This window comes from Ictidomys tridecemlineatus, chromosome 1 (assembly GCF_052094955.1).
Source record: "Ictidomys tridecemlineatus isolate mIctTri1 chromosome 1, mIctTri1.hap1, whole genome shotgun sequence".
NCBI classification, from domain to species: Eukaryota; Metazoa; Chordata; class Mammalia; order Rodentia; family Sciuridae; genus Ictidomys; species Ictidomys tridecemlineatus.
In genome coordinates, this window is record NC_135477.1 from 27,639,532 (window position 1) to 27,658,870 (window position 19,339).

The 19,339-nt window shown below is 42.2% G+C and overlaps 1 protein-coding gene across 5 annotated transcripts in view; it reads right to left on the reverse strand.

Moving 5' to 3' along the window:
* The window catches only part of Cnnm1 (cyclin and CBS domain divalent metal cation transport mediator 1), a 54,786-nt gene extending 36,983 nt beyond the window's left edge, over positions 1-17,803 (reverse strand). For 2 of the 5 annotated variants that reach the window (XM_021733191.3, XM_005335239.4), the window contains exon 1: positions 15,953-17,798. In XM_021733191.3, coding sequence (XP_021588866.1) covers positions 15,953-17,531 — 1,579 coding nt within the window. In that variant the 5' untranslated portion in view covers positions 17,532-17,798. Of the gene's footprint in view, positions 1-15,952 lie in introns of all 5 variants that reach the window. The other 3 variants (XM_021733192.3, XM_005335240.5, XM_005335238.4) reach the window with 3 other exon arrangements.
* Between the last annotated feature and the right edge of the window lie 1,536 nt (positions 17,804-19,339).

The window sequence follows — 19,339 nt, forward strand, 5'->3', positions numbered from 1 at the left end:
TTTAATGCTGGGCTTTGGAAGGGGTCTCTTGTGACTTTTATACCAAGCACCTTTGAGAGAGGCTTGAGGTACTGCACTGCAGTACTGCACTATTAGGCTCTTGGAGTGTCTGAGGTTGGCCACATTTCGCAATTGCCCACTACTAAAAGGTAAACTAGTTTTTTTTTCCTGTTGCCACAAGAATCTTAGTACTGGTTACTGGTAACTGTCTATGTAAAGTTCTGTCACAGCTCCATCTAGCATCAACCTATCCAAAGTTAGATTTCTTAGAAGGGTGACTATATTCTTAAAAATATTTTTTAAAAATTATTGATGGACCTTTATTTTTTATTTATGTAAATGCAGTTCTGAGAATTGAAGCCAGTGCCTCACACATGCTTGGGAAGCACTCTACCATTGAGCTACAACCCTAGCCCAAGGGTGACTACATTTTATTATTGCTTTTAAAGAGTAGTTCTCAACTGGGGGTGATTTTACCCTCCAGGAAACATTTGGCAATGTCTGTAGACAATTTTGGTTGTCACAACTTGCGGCTAGTGTTTAGTTGGTAGAAACCAGGATTGAGCTTAAACATCCTAAAATTATAGCCTCCCCCTATCCCAACAAGAACTTGTCCAGGCCCAGATGTTAATACTGCTGAGGTTGGAAAGCCTGTTTTAAAGATACAGAAAATCAGGCAGTGATAACAACATCACACTGTATTTAAAATTGTATTTGAACAAATTGAAATATCCTTCAAGGCTCTTTAATAAATATAGCCTCATGTGCTCTAGATGGGTTAGGTATATCTCATAGAGAGCTCTCAAGGACCCTGTTATCATATTTCTTATGCCTTGGGAAAAAAATCAAATAATTGATTTGATTCCTCTCTTTCAAAAATAGCTACAGCACTTTGGCAAGGTAATTGTTTCCAAGGTAAAATATAGAAGCAAGGAGGGCATATTGCCTAGAAATAGAAAACTAAGGAAAGCAGAAATCGTTTGATGGTATCTGCCTCATTTATGACCTTCACCTTATAAAGTGTAGTGGTTTTGCTATGCTCTTCCTGGTGTCTCTGCAGCATCTTTGATTTGTTTGGTAGATAGTACAAGTACCTTTTTTTCCTTACCTTGGATTTGTGACTTGTTATCATTTCAAGTGTGTTCCTTGGAGTAGCAGCATGAACATCACCTGGGCACTTGTTCTGGGACCCCATTTCTGACCTACTGAATCAGGATCTTGGGGGTGAGGAGGTCACAGACAGGCTGAAATACTGAGTTCTCTAGGTGAGTCTTATGCACATTACAGTTTGAGAAGCACTGCTCTTGACACTTGCTACTCAAAGCATGGTTGGACCACAAGCATTCTCATTACTGGGAGCTGTGAGAGATGCATCAGTTCAGGTTCCAACCTAACTCCCTGGACCAGAATCTGCATTTCATAAAGATCTCCAAGTGATTCTTTTTTTTTTTTTATTGTTGGTTGTTCAAAACATTACATAGTTCTTGATATATCATATTTCACATTTTGATTCAAGTGGGTAATGAACTCCCATTTTACCCTGTATACAGCTTGCAGAATCACATCAGTTAGACTTCCATTGATTTACATATTGATATACTCACGTCTGTTGTATTCTGCTGCCTTTCCTATCCTCTACTATCCCCCTCCCCTCCCCTCCCCTCCCCTCTTCTCTCTCTACCCCCACTACTGTAATTCATTCCTCCCTCTTGTATTATTTATCCCTTTCGCCTCACTTCCTCTTGTATGTAATTTTGTATAACCCTGAGGGTCTCCTTCCATTTCCATGCAATTTCCCTTCTCTCTCCCTTTCCCTCCCACCTCTCCTCCTTGTTTAATGTTGGTCTTCTTCTCGTGCTCTTCTTCCCTAGTCTGTTCTTAGTTACTCTCCTTATATCAAAGAAGACATTTGGCATTTGTTTTTTAAGGATTGCCTAGCTTCGCTTAGCATAATCTGCTCTAATGCCATCCATTTCCCACCAAATTCTATGATTTTGTCATTTTTTAATGCAGAGTAATACTCCATTGTGTATAAATGCCACATTTTTTTTTTTATCCATTCGTCTATTGAAGGGCATCTAGGTTGGTTCCACAGTCTTGCTATTGTGAATTGTGCTGCTATGAACATTGATGTAGCAGTGTCCCTGTAGCATGCTCTTTTTAGGTCTTTAGGGAATAGACCGAGAAGGGGGATAGCTGGGTCAAATGGTGGTTCCATTTCCAGCTTTCCAAGAAATCTCCATACTGCTTTCCAAATTGGCTGCACCAATTTGCAGTCCCACCAACAATGTACAAGTGTACCCTTTTCCCCACAACCCTAAAGAGAGAAATTGAAGAAGACCTTAGAAGATGGAAAAATATACCCTGTTCATGGATAGGCAGAACTAACATCATCAAAATGGCGATATTACCAAAAGTTCTCTATAGGTTTAATGCAATGCCAATCAAAATCCCAACAGCATTTCTTGTAGAAATAGAGAAAGTAATCATGAAATTCATATGGAAGAATAAAAGACCCAGAATAGCAAAAACAATACTAAGCAGGAAGTGTGAATCAGGTGGTATAGCGATTCCAGATTTCAAACTATACTACAGAGCAATAGTAACAAAAACAGCATGGTACTGGTACCAAAACAGGCGGGTGGACCAATGGTACAGAATAGAGGACACAGAAACCAACCCACAAAACTACAACTTTCTTATATTTGATAAAGGGGCTAAAAGCATGCAATGGAGGAAGGATAGCATCTTCAACAAATGGTGCTGGGAAAACTGGAAATCCATATGCAACAAAATGAAACTGAATCCCTTTCTCTCGCCATGCACAAAAGTTAACTCAAAATGGATCAAGGAGCTTGATATCAAATCAGAGACACGGCATCTGATAGAAGAAAAAGTTGGCTACGACCTACATGCTGTGGGGTCGGGCTCCAAATTCCTCAATAGGACACCCATAGCACAAGAGTTAACATCTAGAATCAACAAATGGGACTTACACAAATTAAAAAGTTTTTTCTCAGCAAAAGAAACAATAAGAGAGGTAAATAGGGAGCTTACATCCTGGGAACAAATCTTTACTCCTCACACTTCAGATAGAGCCCTAATATTCAGAGTATACAAAGAACTCAAAAAATTAGACAATAAAATAACAAATAACCCAATCAACAAATGGGCCAAGGACTTGAACAGACACTTCTCAGAGGAGGACATACAATCAATCAACAAGTACATGAGAAAATGCTCCAAGTGATTCTTATACAAATTTGAGGTTGAGGTGAACTGGCTTAGACTACCTTCTTAATTTTCTTCCTATCCTTATGATAGCTACTTTTATGTTTCCATTGTGGATTCCTTTATTTTATCCTCACAGATAAATATATATTAAAGACCCTACCTTAGTGACTCTCAATGCTGTTGCATTGAGAATCACCTGGGAATCTTTCAAACCTATTAATAACCGTCATCTGATCTTATTGATCTATACTTGGTGGGGGCATTGGTATGAGGTGTTCAAAACTTTAGGTGATTCCAATGAGCTGTTGCAGTAAAAACCTCTGCTCCAGCTCTTGATTCCCTGCTCTTCTCTTTCTTTTGATTAAAGCTTTCAGCAGAGCCCATCATTTTGAATGTCACCATCACCCTTCCCCTAAGAACTAGATTTCTAACTCAACATCAATGTCTATTTTGAACTCTCATCCTATTTTAGCCATTTGCCTGAGCTGTCCCCTTATCTTGTCAAAATCACTTACCAACTATGACCTCATGTTCGAGACTCACTGTCTCTACTCTTCTTCCTCTTCACTACAGTAAATGACACCACCAACCTTCTATTTGCCCCCAGTCAGAACACAGGATCATTTTGTATCTTCTTTTCTTTTGCTTCTATTTTGCAAAAATCCCTACATTTCTCCAATTCTTCTTCTCTAACTCTCTTAGTAAGCATTTATCAGATGCTTAATACATGCCCAAAACTCCTCTAGGTACTAAAAATGCACCCATGAACACAGTAGGTGATATAATTTTTCTCCTGCAACTAATACTCTTGCAAGTGGAGATGACAGATGATAAACCAGATAAACATGTAGGATAAATAGCCCAGTGCTAAGGGGAATGCGAAGCACAGAAGAACAATGAGAGAGAGAGAGAGAGAGAGAGAGAGAGAGAGAGAGAGAGAGAGAGAGAGAGAGAGAGAAGTATATGAGAGCATCTTGGGTGTTTGGGAGACCAAGGACAAACTCCTAGAAAAGGTGATGTTTGAATAACAATCTAAAGTTGCTGACATCTTTGTAGTACAAGATGCAAAGGCCCTGAGTTCAGAGTGTAAGTGATGTGTTTATGGAAGGGCAAGGAGTGGGAAAGGACAGTGGTGGGTAACAAGGTCAAGAAGGATGGGCAGGCATAGGTGTAACTGAGCCTGAGAGGCCTTTGTAAAGGTGTTGGTTTTTATTGTGTCAGAAAAATCCACTGTGGACTTTGTGTTTTTATTTTTCTTTACAAAAAAAAAGTGAGATGGTCTGACTTATGTTTTAAAAGAAACTCTTTAGCTTTTGTGTTAAAAATAAACACAATGTAGGCAGAGGAGGAAGCAGAGAGACCTGATAGATATAGCTCTGGCAATAATCCAAAAGTGAGGTAACTGATGTCTTGGACTGAGATGGCTGCAGGGGCAGTGGAGAGATGTCAGATTCTCTAGTCATGTTTAAAAGCAGAGCCTACAGGAAGGGCTGGATAGGGGGTGAAACAGAAAAGAGAAGTTTTGACCTGAATAACCAGAAGAATGGAACTATAGCTAATGGAGTTCAGGAATACTGTATGAAGGGTAGGTACTATGATTTAGATCTGGAATGTCCTCCAAGGGCTCATGTGTTGAAGACTTGGTTCCCAAGGCAGCAATGTTCAGAGGTGGAATTCTTGGAAAGTAACTGGAGCTCAAGGACTCTGATGTCATCAATGGATTAACCCAGGGATAGATTAATAATGTGATGATATTATTGAGAGGTGGTGGAAACTAGGAGATGAGATCTAGTTGCAGAAAGTAGGTCACTGAAGGCATGCCCTAGAAGGGTACATCTTGTCCTCAGCCCCTTTCTCCCTTTCTCTGCTTCCTGGCCACCATGCAGTGAGCCGCTCTTTTCCCTCTCTGCCAGGATGCTCCGCTTATCACAGGTCACAGCAGTGGAGCCACCCGAGGATGGTCTGAAATCCCTGAAAGCATGAACCAAAATAAATATTTCTTCCTTTATGTTATTCTTTTTTCGTTTTTAAAAAATATTTAGTTTTTAGTTGTAGGTGGACACAATATCTTTATTTTATTTTTATGTGGTGCAAAGGATTGAACCCAGGGCCTCACACATGCTAAGCGAGCGCTCTACCACTGAGCCACAACCCCAGCCCCAGCCTGTGCGTGTTCTAACATAATAGGGATTCCACATTTCAAGCCAAATCCCAGGTATGCTCAGCTGATAAAGTATACAGGAAAACATACAGACTAATGCCCAGCACTCACAAGTGAGTTTATAGTGATGAAAAGAGCTTTGAATGGGCAGGGCAAAAGGAGTCAGAGTCCCACTTTCCAAAGCTTTTAGGTCCAACCTTTCCCATGTTTAGACTGATGTTTTATTTTAGTGGACTGCTTAGAGTTTTGAATGGTTTTATTTGTAAGGATATGATATTTATTTATATTGTCATTTTTTTAAGCTTAAAAGCTATCTGAGGAAGGATAGAGAGATGGGGGAGGAAACCTAATTCTAACTGATGACAGGATAAAGAAGTATAAGGAACCCACCACAATGCAATTGTGGTCTCCTGGGCCTTACCCAGAGTCAAGCTCTCAATTTTATTTTCTTCTTATATATTGTGAGTTTTACATGGGTTAGATCAGAAAAAGGATTCGTTATACTCATGACTAACTAGTTATAATTCAGTTAACTAGATCAGGGAGGTACAAGGCAAATGGTGGAATGCTGTATCAGAATTCTCTTTCCCTTCACAGTGAACTTTCAATGGAGTATCATGATTTTCCTTTCAAGAAGAAATAAAATCAGCCTCCGTGGCAGAGGGACCTGCCTTAATCACTCAGCTAGGAAACAGAGAGACTGAGGCCAGAACTCAGGCTTCCAGGACTCTCCATCTGTGCCTGTGTCTCCATGGACCGGAGCAGCGAGTCACAGATGAGGGTGCTGGTTCTATCTCCTGGACAGATGAATGTCCAGCAGGACACTGGAGTCTGGATCCCAGGTGCCTCACATACAAAGTGGGGGTGGAAAATGCTGCTCTTGCAGTCACATTGAGTACACAATGAGTTACTCTTTTGAAAAGATCTTTGAAAATGTGAGGGCTTTGTAACTATGAGGGGTAATTGTTGCTGTTTTGATTATTGGTCTTTTCAGGGCCTCAGTTTCCTCCTCCTTAGAAGTAAAGATTGGGACCAGATGCTTCCCAAATTTCCTTTTCTGGTTCTAAAGTTCTACACTTTTATAAGTCTAAATAGTCCCAGGCTATAAAAACAGTTTGGCTTTATAGGGTGGGTTTTTTTTTGTGTGTGTGTGTGTGTGATATATCATATATCAGAATTTTAACAGTGCCTCGGTGTTTATGGAAGAACTCCTCTGGAATAAGATGAGATAAAGCTAACCTAACAAGTTCTAGGGGTGTGTGTGTGTGTGTGTGTGTGTGTGTGTGTGTGTGTGTGTTTTTTAAATCTATATGATCATTTCTACCAAATCAGGAGGAGAAACACAAAAATATTATCCTACCAATCCACCCTGACTTGGAAAAACAAAACTGTCTCTTTCTCTGGTTAAAAATAAAATTAAAAAAGAACTGCACTTTGTCATCACTGTCTCACTTTACTTTTTCATAAATGGAGTAATTTACACCTTTATCACCAAAAAAAAAAAAAAAATTCTTGAGCTACTAAAAAGCAATTATAAAAAAGCCAACTGTGTCAGCCAGAGAACCATGGTAACCAACATCACTAGGGCATGAAAATATAGTTGTTAGTCACTAGAGTCTAAGCCAGTTGGCAATTTGGCTTGCTAAGCAACACTGCAAAAATAGCAGACTAACGACCCATTATCTGGAGGTCTGACTCTGCACCGCTTTGAATCTGGTCCCAGAAGGAACTGTCCCAGGTCTCTCCCTCAAACTTCATGCCTTATGCTTCCAATCAAAGCCTAAGTAATCATTCATTCAATCACCATTTATTGAAGCTTACTGTATACCAGGTACATAATTCTCAACGTGTATGCTTACTTGATTTCTCAGTAAAATAGAACTCATAAGTGAGATGGACAAAGTGGCCACTGAAGAGTATGTTGAGGCAAGGATTTGCCCGAGGCAAATGCAGACAGAACAGCTGATTGAGGACAGAAAAGGTTAAAAAGTGGACAGAGAACTGCTTTACAATACAGCATAAAATAACTACATTCTCATGACCATGATCCTGTGTCATTAAGAAAAGATGAAGTTATATTTAGGGTCCTTTATTAAGGAAAGCAGGAATGGGTATAAAACATTTCAGAAATAGCACTACCAAAAATGCTTTGGCACTTGAAGGGAATAAAAATTATGTTCGACAAGTACTTCATTCTGCTTGGTTCCACATTTTGCTGGAAGAAAAGCAACATTATGATAATTGCTTTACCAGCATTCAAATATAGTGTCGGCTCCACTCTGCCTTTATTTTTCCAGCTCAGACTCCTGCCTCAGCTGGAACGCTCTTTCCCTTCATAATTGCTGATCACGGTCCCTCTCCTTTAAAGGCCAAACTGAAATTCTACTTCCTCAGAGAAGTTATCCTAGGTCAAACAGGGAATGATTTCCCCTTTCTGGCTGTCCTTGTGTGTACCCCAGGCTGCCTTGGATCAGCCTTTTCACCAGGGCCTCTCCCCTCTTCATGTTCCCACATTTACATCTCTGTCTGTCTGCTAGAGACCAGGTGTGGGTAATGTTACAGAACTGAACTGCCTAGACGGTCACAGAGGGGAGAAGGAAGTTTGGTTGGTGGAGAAGCACTATTCCTAATGGATATACCACAGCCCAGGAATCCAACATGGCACTCACACTGGCCTTCCTTCCTCAAAGCATGTCTGCTCTCTTCTGGAGAGCTCTTGATCTGACAAACTCCTTCTCACCACCCTTTCGAGTTCAGACTTAGGGAGGGAGAATCAACCCTCACCCACAAGACCAGTTCAGTACCCCCATTATATTCTCAGAGTTCCATATACTTTCTTCAAACTACGTATCGCAGTTTGTTGGTTAGTGACCCTCTCCCTCTTAGGCTGCAAGCCCCAGGAAGGCAGGAAGGATGTCTGTCTGGTCCACACTGTATCCCCAGTGCCAAGCACAGGCCTGACATAGAATATGGCCCTGTCAATACACAAAAAGAAGGAAAAAAGGAAGGAAGGAAAGAAAGGGAGGATGAATGAGGACAGGAAGAATGGAAAAGATTCTCAAATTGGAAAGGAACATGCAACAGGAAAAAAAGAGCATTGAGAGTTGTTTATTGGAGGTTCAGATGTCCCCAAACACCAACCTGGAGATAAACTAGCTTAGGAAAGCAGGGACACTCACAGACCCTCCCCCAGAAAAAATCCAAATGCTTTAAGGAAGGTAGAAACACAGCTAAATGCACATGGGGGTTAAAACATGGAAACAAGGTGAGCAACAATACTCTTCAGATAAAAGGAACCCAGGAAAGATGCTAAAAAGAGAAAATAGAATTTAACTGTAGATTGCAGAATTTAGATTAGATAAAAAGAAAGCCTGGCAATGAAGGCTGGTACGCCTGAAAAGAAGGCTAAATCTAAAAATAAGAAAGCCTGAGTTACAGATTTTCCCCCCTGAGGTTTTTGTGCCCCTTCTAGCTCAGATTCTATTGTTATCTAGCATTTCTTTTGCCAGACTAGAGAGGGGAAATAAAAAGATATTACATAACAACATTATAACAATCATAATGAAAAAATTTTAAAGAGAAGTAAACTTACAATTTTACCATCTTGTATAATTATTTTCATCTTTTGTTTCCTTTTGTTTTCTCCCTGTATATGAGAGACTATGCTTTGTCTACAGTTTGCCCTACTGTGTAGAAGGTAAACATCTCATTCTAAATATTACTAATTACTTAGCAATGTTTCACACACCTTAAGGCATATTATATCTAATTTTACCAGTGAAATGTAACTTTGAGTAAAAACAACTTTTTATTTTCTTTTATGGATGACAAAGAAGATAAATAGTTCAGATCAGAATTTGGAGTATACAATAAAACACTGACTTTTTCAACCAGATTATTCTTTGGTGGAAAGGTTACAGTGTGCATCTGGGCCGGGAGCACTTATTGGCTGGTTTGATATACTTTAGGTAACAGATCCCTTGCAGGAAGATCTAACATGGAAGAGAGTACCTTTTAGCTCCAAAATGGCTGGCCAATGTCTGTCGGGCTGACTACTGTATTCCCAGGCCCAGGTTAGTTTAAAAATATCAGAATGAATCAATAAATGAGCAAAGACTGAATATGAAAACTGCAATTGGCATTTTACAGCCAGCTAGTCTACAGGAAAGAGCAACCACGCACATGTGGGTTGAGCTGTCTTCAGTTTAGGAGGATGATATTACTAACTCAGCAGAGCTAGGTTATCTGAGTTACCTACCAGTTCTGTAGTTCCTTGGGATTCAGAAAACAGACTATTCCTTTCCCCTGTTGTCTATACAGGGCTGGTTTTCTCCTAAAAATAATCTATTAGAAAAGTAAATTTTAGAAGTATAATAAGTCCCCAAAGGTTCCATTTTATAATTAGGCTTCTCCAATTATAGAGCTCAACCCTGAGGAACTGCATTGAAAATAATCCTAACGTACAGGATGATTACTCCAGGGGTTAGAATGGGACATTTGATTTGCGGAGGATGGTAGGATCATGAGTTTTCCTTTTACTTTCTTTTTAAGAATTTGATTAAGGTGGTTGTTCTATGTAATATATGTTTAATACAACAAATATTAAGAGTTATTATTTTATGATAGTGGTATGATTATTACTTCTTTTATCTACTGTTCTATATTTAAAATTTTTCTATATGAAGAATAGAAACTTATAAACTGCAATAAAAATTTTATAAAAGCAAAATATGTCACTTAAACATAGTTACTTTGTCCTCTACATTCCCACTGCTTTTTACATTTCTTTTATTTTTGTGTAGGTACAGGTCTGTCTTACCCACAGGCTCAAACATTAAGATTTTGAATTGCCATATCATTGGAAGTCATGGAGAAAAATGAGTTCTGCTTTAGGGGAGCAGTTTTTTGGGGGTATCATATGCCCAACTTAACACAATGCTTTGAACACACACACAAAAAGAATTGTTGCAATATATGAATGTACCTAAAGAGGCAGAAAAATAATACATGCAGCACTTTTCTTCAAACATCTAAAGTTTGAAAGTTTGATTTGTTCTGCTGCGTAGTCCAAAACAATTGAACTAGGGATAATGAATGATTCATTTACTCAAGCTCTGAAGATCCCTTTCAAGTTATTACAGTTTAACTCCTTCAGTTAGCTGTTCATAATTTATTGAAAATTCACTGAGTGTCATATTCATTAGGTGCTGGGGCTAGAGCTACAAAGAGATGGGACAGCCTTGCACTGCAGATGCTCATTACATGGGGGCGGGGGCACTTGTAAACACACTGATAGAACAGCTTGTTAGTTCAGTAATAGATACAAATATACTGAACAAGGAGGTTGGCCAAAATTGAGGTCTACAAAGAAGTTTCCCTGAGCTGAGCATTAAAGGAGGGGCTGAGGATGGATTAGTCAGGCAAAGCATGTTCCTGACAGAGTAGAGCATGAGTCATGGGACAAAAACAAGAAAACAGCACTGTGCAGCTGCAGAATAGAGGGTTTCCGGAGAAGCAGGGCGCTGGGGGTGGGCAGGCAGCAGCAGGTCATGAAGGCATCGCCAACCCCATTCCCAGCTTAACTTTATCCTGTGGTTGGTGGAAGCTACACGAGGGTTTTAAACTGGGGACGTCATTACGAGAGATTATTTTAGTGGTACTGGAGAAGATGGATTTGAGGGAGATGAAGATTTGAAGAAGCATAACTTCTTAGGAGGCATTTGCACAAATGAGTAATAAAATTGTATTTATATTTAATAATCATGGCTAACATTTACTCAGCACTTAGAGGATGGCAGGTACTAAATATGCATTTTAATGTAATAGTCTTAACAAACAATCTTATGAGTAAATACTATTACTATCTTCATTTTACAGACAACAAGGTACACATAGAGTTAGGTAATTTGTTCAACGCCAGTATCAATCCAGGTAAATTGCAACTAAAGCTTAGGCTCTTACTCACCATCCCATTTGTTTAATTACTTCTTTTTGTATTAGAATGAAACCTCCAGGCAGACAGGAACCACACTAGTGTCTTTCCCTCTATGCTGACACAGGAGGAACCATGTAACTATTTGTTGAATAAAATTAATGAATAACTCACGTGGAGAAAATAGTGGACTAAATTATGCATAGGTTCCAAAAACAGGTTGGATGCAATACTGATAATTGCTATGATTTGAACAACAGGACTTTGGTAAGTATTATGGAGTGAAAGCTTGGGTTCCCAATGAATTCAAATGTAGAAGCCTAACCCCCAGGGGAGCCTGTAAGGAAGCAATCAAGGTTAAATGAGGTAATAAATTGGCCCTAATTCAATAGGATGGATGGCTTTCTAAGAAGAGAGATTAGGGCTCTCTTGTTGTCTGCATATGCCCTCAGGGAAGGCCATGTGAGGATACAGAGAGAAGGAAGTCATTTGCAAGCCAGGAAAAGAGCCCTCACCAGATTTGTCTAGAACTTCCATCTGTGACTTCTAGACTTTAAATTGTGAGGAAATACATTTCTGTTGTTTAAGCCACCCAGTGCATGGTATTTTGTTATGGCAGCTTCAGCAGATGAAGACAATCATTAGGATGAGGGTGGGTAGTGAAGGAGAGGTTTCTAGCCCAGGGAACTGAAGGGACAATGACACCACTAACATAGATAGAAACCTTGGGAGAAGAAGAGGTGATATTTGCTGTGGTCAGTGAGACAACACTAATTATTCTGTATCTAGGGTTTACTCACTCAAACAGAAATACAGAGGTTAGCTATTCAAGAAATATGTTTATGAATGCATTCCCTCACCATGGTGAACCCTATGCTTGTCCTAAGAACACAAACTAAATAAGATTCATTCTCTGCCCTCAAGGAACTCACAGTCCTGTGGGGGAGAAATATAGTTCCCTTTTGTGAGGCTAGCATGCCAACTTGAAAGGCCATTTTCCTTTTCCCTATTTCTAAAGACCTACAACTCATAAGATGTAGAGAAAATCCCATATGAACAAAGAGCTTTGGAGTAATGTAATCTGGCTTAGAATCTGGGTCTTGAAATATACAGGCTGGGTGATTATCTCAGGCAGGCCAAATAACCCTCTGGGTCTTAGGGTCATCTGCTATTTTAAGGATCAGACAAGAAAAGGGAGATAGAAATATTTTGTAAAGTTCAATGTGCATATTAGCAATTACTGTAATTATTATTAAACTATTTGGTACTGAGGATTGAACCCAAGGGTGCTTTATCACCAAGCTACATCCCTTGGTCCATTTTCCGAGGCAGGGTCTTGCTAAATTGCCAAGACTGATCTTGAATCTGTGATCCTCATGTCTCAGCCTCCCAAATTATGGGGACTACAGGTGTATGCCACCACATCTAGCAATTGTTGTAATTATTAAAGCTACATTTCTAATCCACAAATACTGAAGATGAATCAGCCATAGTCAGCAAGTCAGAGGCAAGGTCAGCTGAACCTTGTGGGTGGCAGGGATTCCAGATTGGAGGAACAAGACTGAAGTAGTCAGGAAAAAAGAACAGGCACTGGGGCTTTACAGACCTCGCTCAATCACAATTCAGTCAGTTATTAGTTACAGAAAGCTGAACAAGTCATATTATTGATCTGAGCTTTAGTTTCTTCATCTGTAAAATGGAGTTAATAATACCTACCCAGGAGAGTTGTTCTGAGAATGCAAAAGGCTTGGCATGGTGCCTGGCAGAGTGGTCCTTCAATTAATGTTAACTGTTGTTCCTATTAATATAATCATTTTCCTCTTCTGCCTCCTAAGGGGTTTGTGTAGGTGGTTAAGTTACTGTGATGTAAGGAAGTAAGCAAAATGGAAGAGCTATTAAAGACTTACTTTAAAAGTTATTTTTAAAGGCAAAGAAAACCAGTTCAACTCGGTTTTCCTCTCCTAATCTATGGTACAAACTCTTACAGAAATTGACCACTGAATTATATAGCTTGGAGCCTGACACAACTTGGTTCATTATTCCTTGTCTTCCATCCTAAATAGATCTACCACACACTATGAATAAAGGTCCTCTGAATGGAATGTTTCTCAAATTTTAATAGACACATGAGCCACCTGAGGGCTTGTTAAAATGCAGACTTTCATGCAATTGCTTTGGGGTGGGGCATGAAGTTCTGCATTTCTAATAAGTTCTCATTGAGATTAATGCTGGTTCATGGACCACACTGAGGAAACAAGGCCAGGCTCTGAAAGGGTGTGGAAGTATCTTCCTTGGCCTGGTGTTCTCCTTAATGGACAGCTTCGCTACACTGATCCACTAACCACAGAGTACTAACAGACACTAACAAGCTTGTTTCACCAGATTCAGAAGCTTCTGCACAGCCACTCATTTCAGATCAATGTTAACCCTTATGAACAGATTATTAAAATACAAGTGCCGGGGATGCAGGGTTAATAAGATAACTCCTGCTTACAAAGATGATTCTTATTGTCACTGTAAGTTCCACAGACTGTTAACTTACTGAGGGCAGTCTTGTCTCCATTGTTGTCTAAAATCATATAGATGCTCAATTAGTACTAACAGAAGGAATGAAGGGGTTCAAAATAATTGCATTAAAAAATGTCTTCTGGCAGTACTTTAACGACTATCTTACATATCACAGTGGTTATGTTAAAATGAGGCCATTAGATTGGGTCCTAATCTAAACTAGTGAGAAGAGGAAACTTAGACACACAAGAAGACAACAAGGATCCAGTGTACAGAGGAAAGACCATGTCAAGAAGTAAGAAGGTGGCCAGCTGTCTGCAAACCAAGGAGAGAGGCCTCAGAAGAAACCAAACATAGTGATACCTTGATCTTGGACTTCCAGACCCCTGATCTGTGAGAAAATAAATTTCTGTTGTTCAAGTCACCCAGTCTGTGGCATTTTGTTATGGCAGCTCTAGTAAACAAATACAGATTTTTTTTCCATAGCTGTTATGCCCAGTTTCAAGACTCTACTTCTGCAGGAAATACAAAATGTAAGCATAGTTTTACAAACTGATGGATGGACCCCAGAGTGCCGTGGGAACCAGTACTGCAAGGATTCAGGGAGACAGATGGGAGAAAGGGAGGCATTAGCCCAGACTGGGCTAAAATAGCTGCCATATTCACATTTCCCTCCCCTTCTCCTAATAACAACACAAAGTCTAGGGCTCCCACCAAATCTGAGACTAAAAATAGCTTTTAGACTTTTTCCCCCTCCCTAGAATATGTTTTGATTTTTAACATAACTTCAAAATACTGTGGCAGGAGGAAGACCCCCGATTTTTCTTTATACTCAAAAGTCCTAGAGAATATACCTATGATGATAAGATTGAATTTTTGACAGAAAAAATGTATAAAAAAATACAATCAAATGAGAGATCTTCTAGCCACAGGAAAGCTACATTTGAAGTCTGATTCTAAAGTCAGGGGATTGACTTTTGTTTGTTTATTTTTAGTAAGTATTACAAATGAGTGTGTCCTTCAAAACAATTATTCTGTAAAGTTCTAAATTTATTCTAACCATGTGACTGTTCTTAAACCATGGCTGGAGTTGTTTTCAGGGTCTGTGAAATAGGCTTAAATGCTCTCAATGTGAATCCTCGAAGTAGATTTGATTTTCAAAAACAACCAGGGGCTCTTCTGGGCCCAATCTGGTGAACTGGGGTGGAGGATGGGGGGCAGACAAACATAATCCCAAGGAGACTGACTCAAGTATCCAGGCTGACCTCTCTTGAGTGAACTGGTACTCAGTCTCAGATGGCAGTTTCTAAAGACAAACCCCAGCCATGGAATCAACATGTCATATAGCATGGTTTGACACCAAGCTTATGGTAAAGAGGTGAGGGAGGAATGGTGGCTGTGCTGAAGGAAACCCCTCTCATTTGGATATGCAAGTTTCTAAGGTCTCCTTTCTGCAGAATATTTCCTCAAGTTCAGATCTACTATGGGGCTGGAGTTCCCAGAAGTACAAGAATTCAACAGCTTTCGCCAACATCTAATCCCAACTCGAGTATTGTTTGGGTCCAATTAATGGTAGATGCTAAGTTAAATATTGAGGAAGAACTTGAAGGTGCCTGAGGCTTACTCTACCCCATATAACTAGGAGACTTTGGAGGCAGACATTTCTGCTCTGTGTAAGGAAGACATTGTCAGCAACTGGAGCTGTCCAGCAATGGAGTTAGGTGAGCTTCCAGTGCTGAAGGGAGTTTAACGCAAAGGGTGTTTGCTATAGGAACCTGTAGAGGTGCCCCTGTTAAGAGTGGGAAAATATGCCGTGACCTCCAAGTCCAGGGGACACAATATCTGGCATTTGGTAGGCACTGAAAAAATACTGGTGGAATGGAATGAATGAAGAATATGGTGCACCTGGTGAGCCTAGTAGAGGGGATGAGGTCTGGGGCTCAGTGGGCTGCAAGGAAGGCTGGGAGAAGTGAGATGCAAACAGCCAGGGAAACATGAGGTATGGCCTTCCTTGAGTTTGGGGATAGCGTTAAGTATCTGAAGCCCTTCATCTTTATGAAAGTGCAATACCTTTGAAGGGGAGAGGGATTAGGGGGAGGAGAAAGATCACTGCTCACCCTTCTTAAACTCCTCCAGCACCGTGTCCAGCCGGGTATCATTGAAGACGCAGTGCAGAGGCCTGTTGTAGAAGCGGGTGACAGTGAGAAGTGGGGTGCAGTCGTCGGGGTCCACGAAGGCCAAGTCCTTGACAAATAGAATGTCCACAATGTTGTGGCGCTGGTCGCCCTCGTACACCGGGATGCGAGTGTAGCCGCTGCGAAGTATCTCGGAGACAGTGGCAAAGTCCAGCACCGCGTCCGAGCGCAGCATGAAACAGTCCCCGAGAGGGGTCAACACCTCCTCCACCACCTTGGTGCGCAACTCCAGGGCGCCCTGGATGATGTTGAGTTCCTCTTTCACCAGGTCGTTGTAGGGGTCCGCTGCCCGCAGCGTCTCCAGCAGTTTCTCCCGTGTGTAGAAGGTGCTGATCTCCTGGCGCAGCGCCCAGTCCAGCAGGCGGCCCAACGGGTAGCACACCGGGAAGGCGGCCGCCATCAGGAGTCGGGTTAGGCACACGCTGTGCGAGGCGATGGCCAGCCCATGCCGCGAACACACAGAGTAGGGGCAGATCTCTGCCCCCAGGAACACGGCGCCAGTGCACACCAGCGCGGGCAGCCACGGGAAGTGAATGCCCGCCTCGCTGTAATCTTCCCCCGACCCCCCGATGCCCGGCGGCAGCGAGGCATACAGCCAACCCGCCAGGGCGGCGTTGGCTCCGGCTTGGCCCAGGAGCAGGGTGCAGAGCAGATGGGTCCCCCTGCCGCGCACGGCCTGCACGCGGCGCGCCTGCTCCTGCTCGGCGGCCGAGCCACTGTTCCGCAGCACCCGTAACTCCACCGGGTCCAGCGAGAGCAGGCTCAGGCGCAGGCCGCTGAACAGGGCGGACAGGGCCAGCAGCAGGAGCGCCCCGAGCGCCCGCAGCCAAGCGGGCTGCAGCAGGTCCCCACCTGGGCCATAGAGCCGCGGGCGGACGCGCAGCAGGAAGCCGCCGGCGGCGCCGTGGTGGTGCCAAGCGCGCCCGTCCCAGGCGCACAGCGAGAAGAGCTTCCCGCCACCGCCCGCGCCGCCCCGCTCTGCCTCGCCCTTGCGCAGCTCTCGCACCCGCACCTGGACCAGGGCCGAGCCCGCCACGCCCCCGGGGCGCAGGGGCCCCAAGACCTCCACATCTGACGCCCAGTCGCTCTGCTCGCGGCAGCGCTGCGGTCCCGGGGGATGCGTGGGGACTGCGCTGGGCGCCACGCCGCTCCCGCTCGGGGGCTCCTCAATAAACACGAGCCGTGGGGCCCAATCGCCCGTGCCGTTCTCCCCGGGGGAAAGGGTGGGTGCGGGCACCGGCGCAGCCGGGGCCGGGGGACCAGGCTGGAAATAGACTCGCAGGAGGAAGCTGGTGCCTTCGGCAGCACGCAGGGTACCCCCCTCCAGGGACACGCGGCCTCCAGCAGTGTCCTCAGGCCGCAGGCCAAGCAGCCAAGCGGCGGCGGCCGGGGGCCTTGGAGACAGAGAAAAGAAAAGCAGGAGTACAGCGCCCCGGCTGCAGCAGTCCCGGAGCCTGACACCCACCGCTGCTGCTGCTGCTGCTGCCGCCGCCGCCGCCATCCTGCACCCGGCGCGGCTGCACGTGATACTGCAGAAAGCCGAGCGAGAGCTGGAGGGAGGAGGAGCTGGAGCTGGGAACCCGGCCCCAGGCAGGTCACCACGTGTGCTGCCCTTGCGCGTGGGCCGGAGGCTGTGGGGGTTCAGAATCCGCCAGGGAGGGGGATCTCCGCGGGAGGCTGAAGGTGGCTAAGCATCACCGTACCCTGCATAGCGGGACACACTTTAGTATGTCTGAGCTGCAGCCTGGGGAAGGTTTGGCTTGGAGTGGCCTTCTACTCAAGCAGTAAGACACCTCTCCTAGAACTGCTACCCGGCAGTAATTCCCTGCCGGCCTCACCACTTTCCTATTGGCTCAGGAATTTTCCCACTGTCTTCCTTGGCTTGCTGCCACTTGAGTTTGTCTCTTTCGTGAGAAGATAACCTGGAAGCAAGCTACTTTTGAATCTGTGAAAACTTTTAAGATTTGTTCTCAACTCCAGCTGACCTTTGATATTGTAAAAATTTCCAAATTATTTAAGTTTAATTCCTTTTTAAGATACGAATATCCATCCTTAAGGAACTTGAAATACATGGATACCATTATGTAATGGAATACTATGCTGCAAGAAAAAAGAATGCAATGGATCCAATGTATTTGTGATATGAAAAAGTCTCTAAAGTAACAGCAGAAAAATATCAAGGTGCAGAATGGAATTTACTACCTTTTGTGTTCAACATCTTTATGAATAAATTTATATGTATACATATACACACATGCATATATGTAAATATTAGATTTAAAATGTAGAGGATACACAAGAAATGGAATAGTGTTTACCTCTAGGGAGCAGGATTAGGCTCTGGAAGTTCCGTTGAGAGAGACTTAAAAACTTATGGGACTGAGGTTATAGCTCAGTGGTAGAGTTCTTGCATAGCATATTGGAGGCAATGAGTTGGATTCCTAGAACTGGGAGGGGGGAGGTTTATCATCTCTTCTCCCCTATAGTTTCCCTCTCCATAAATTGAATAATACAATATGTAGTCTTTTTGGATCTGGCATCCCCTACTAAATTAGCATAATACATTTAAGATTCATCCCTATTGTTGTGCTTATCAGTACTTTTTAAAATATGGATATGTAGTATTCCATTTTATGATGTGTCACAGTTTATTAAAATAAATTTGAGTTATTCTCCATTTTTGGCAATTATAAACCAAGCAGCTCTAAACAATTATGTGCAAGTTTTTGTGTGAACATGTGTTTTCATTTCTCTTGTGTGAATTTACTAGAGGTCATTATTTATTTATTTATAATGAAGTCATTTTTTAAAAATTTATTATTTTTTTACTTGTTCCACTTAGTTGTACATGACAACAGAATGCATTTCAATTCATTGTACACAAATGGAGTGCATCATTAAAGTCATGGTTTTTATAAGTTTCATTTTATTTTGGTGCTGGGGATTAAACCCAGGGCCTCATGCATGCTAAGCACTGCACTCTACCAGTGAGTTATAACTCCACCCCCTTATTTTTGACATAATAATTTTGTATATTTATGTAGTACAATGTGATGTTTTGTTCCATTGTGGAATGGTGAAATCAGGAAAATTTTCATATTTATCACCTCAAATATGTATCTTTTCTTTGTGATGAAAATATTTGAAATCCACTTTTTAGCTATTTTAAAATTCACAATACATCATCATCAATGGCAATTTATTCCTCTCATCTAGCTGTAGCTTTATAGGCATTGGCCAGCTTCTCCCATTTCCCAGGCTACCCTACTCTCCAACCTGTGGTAAACATCAACCTACTCGGGAACAAAT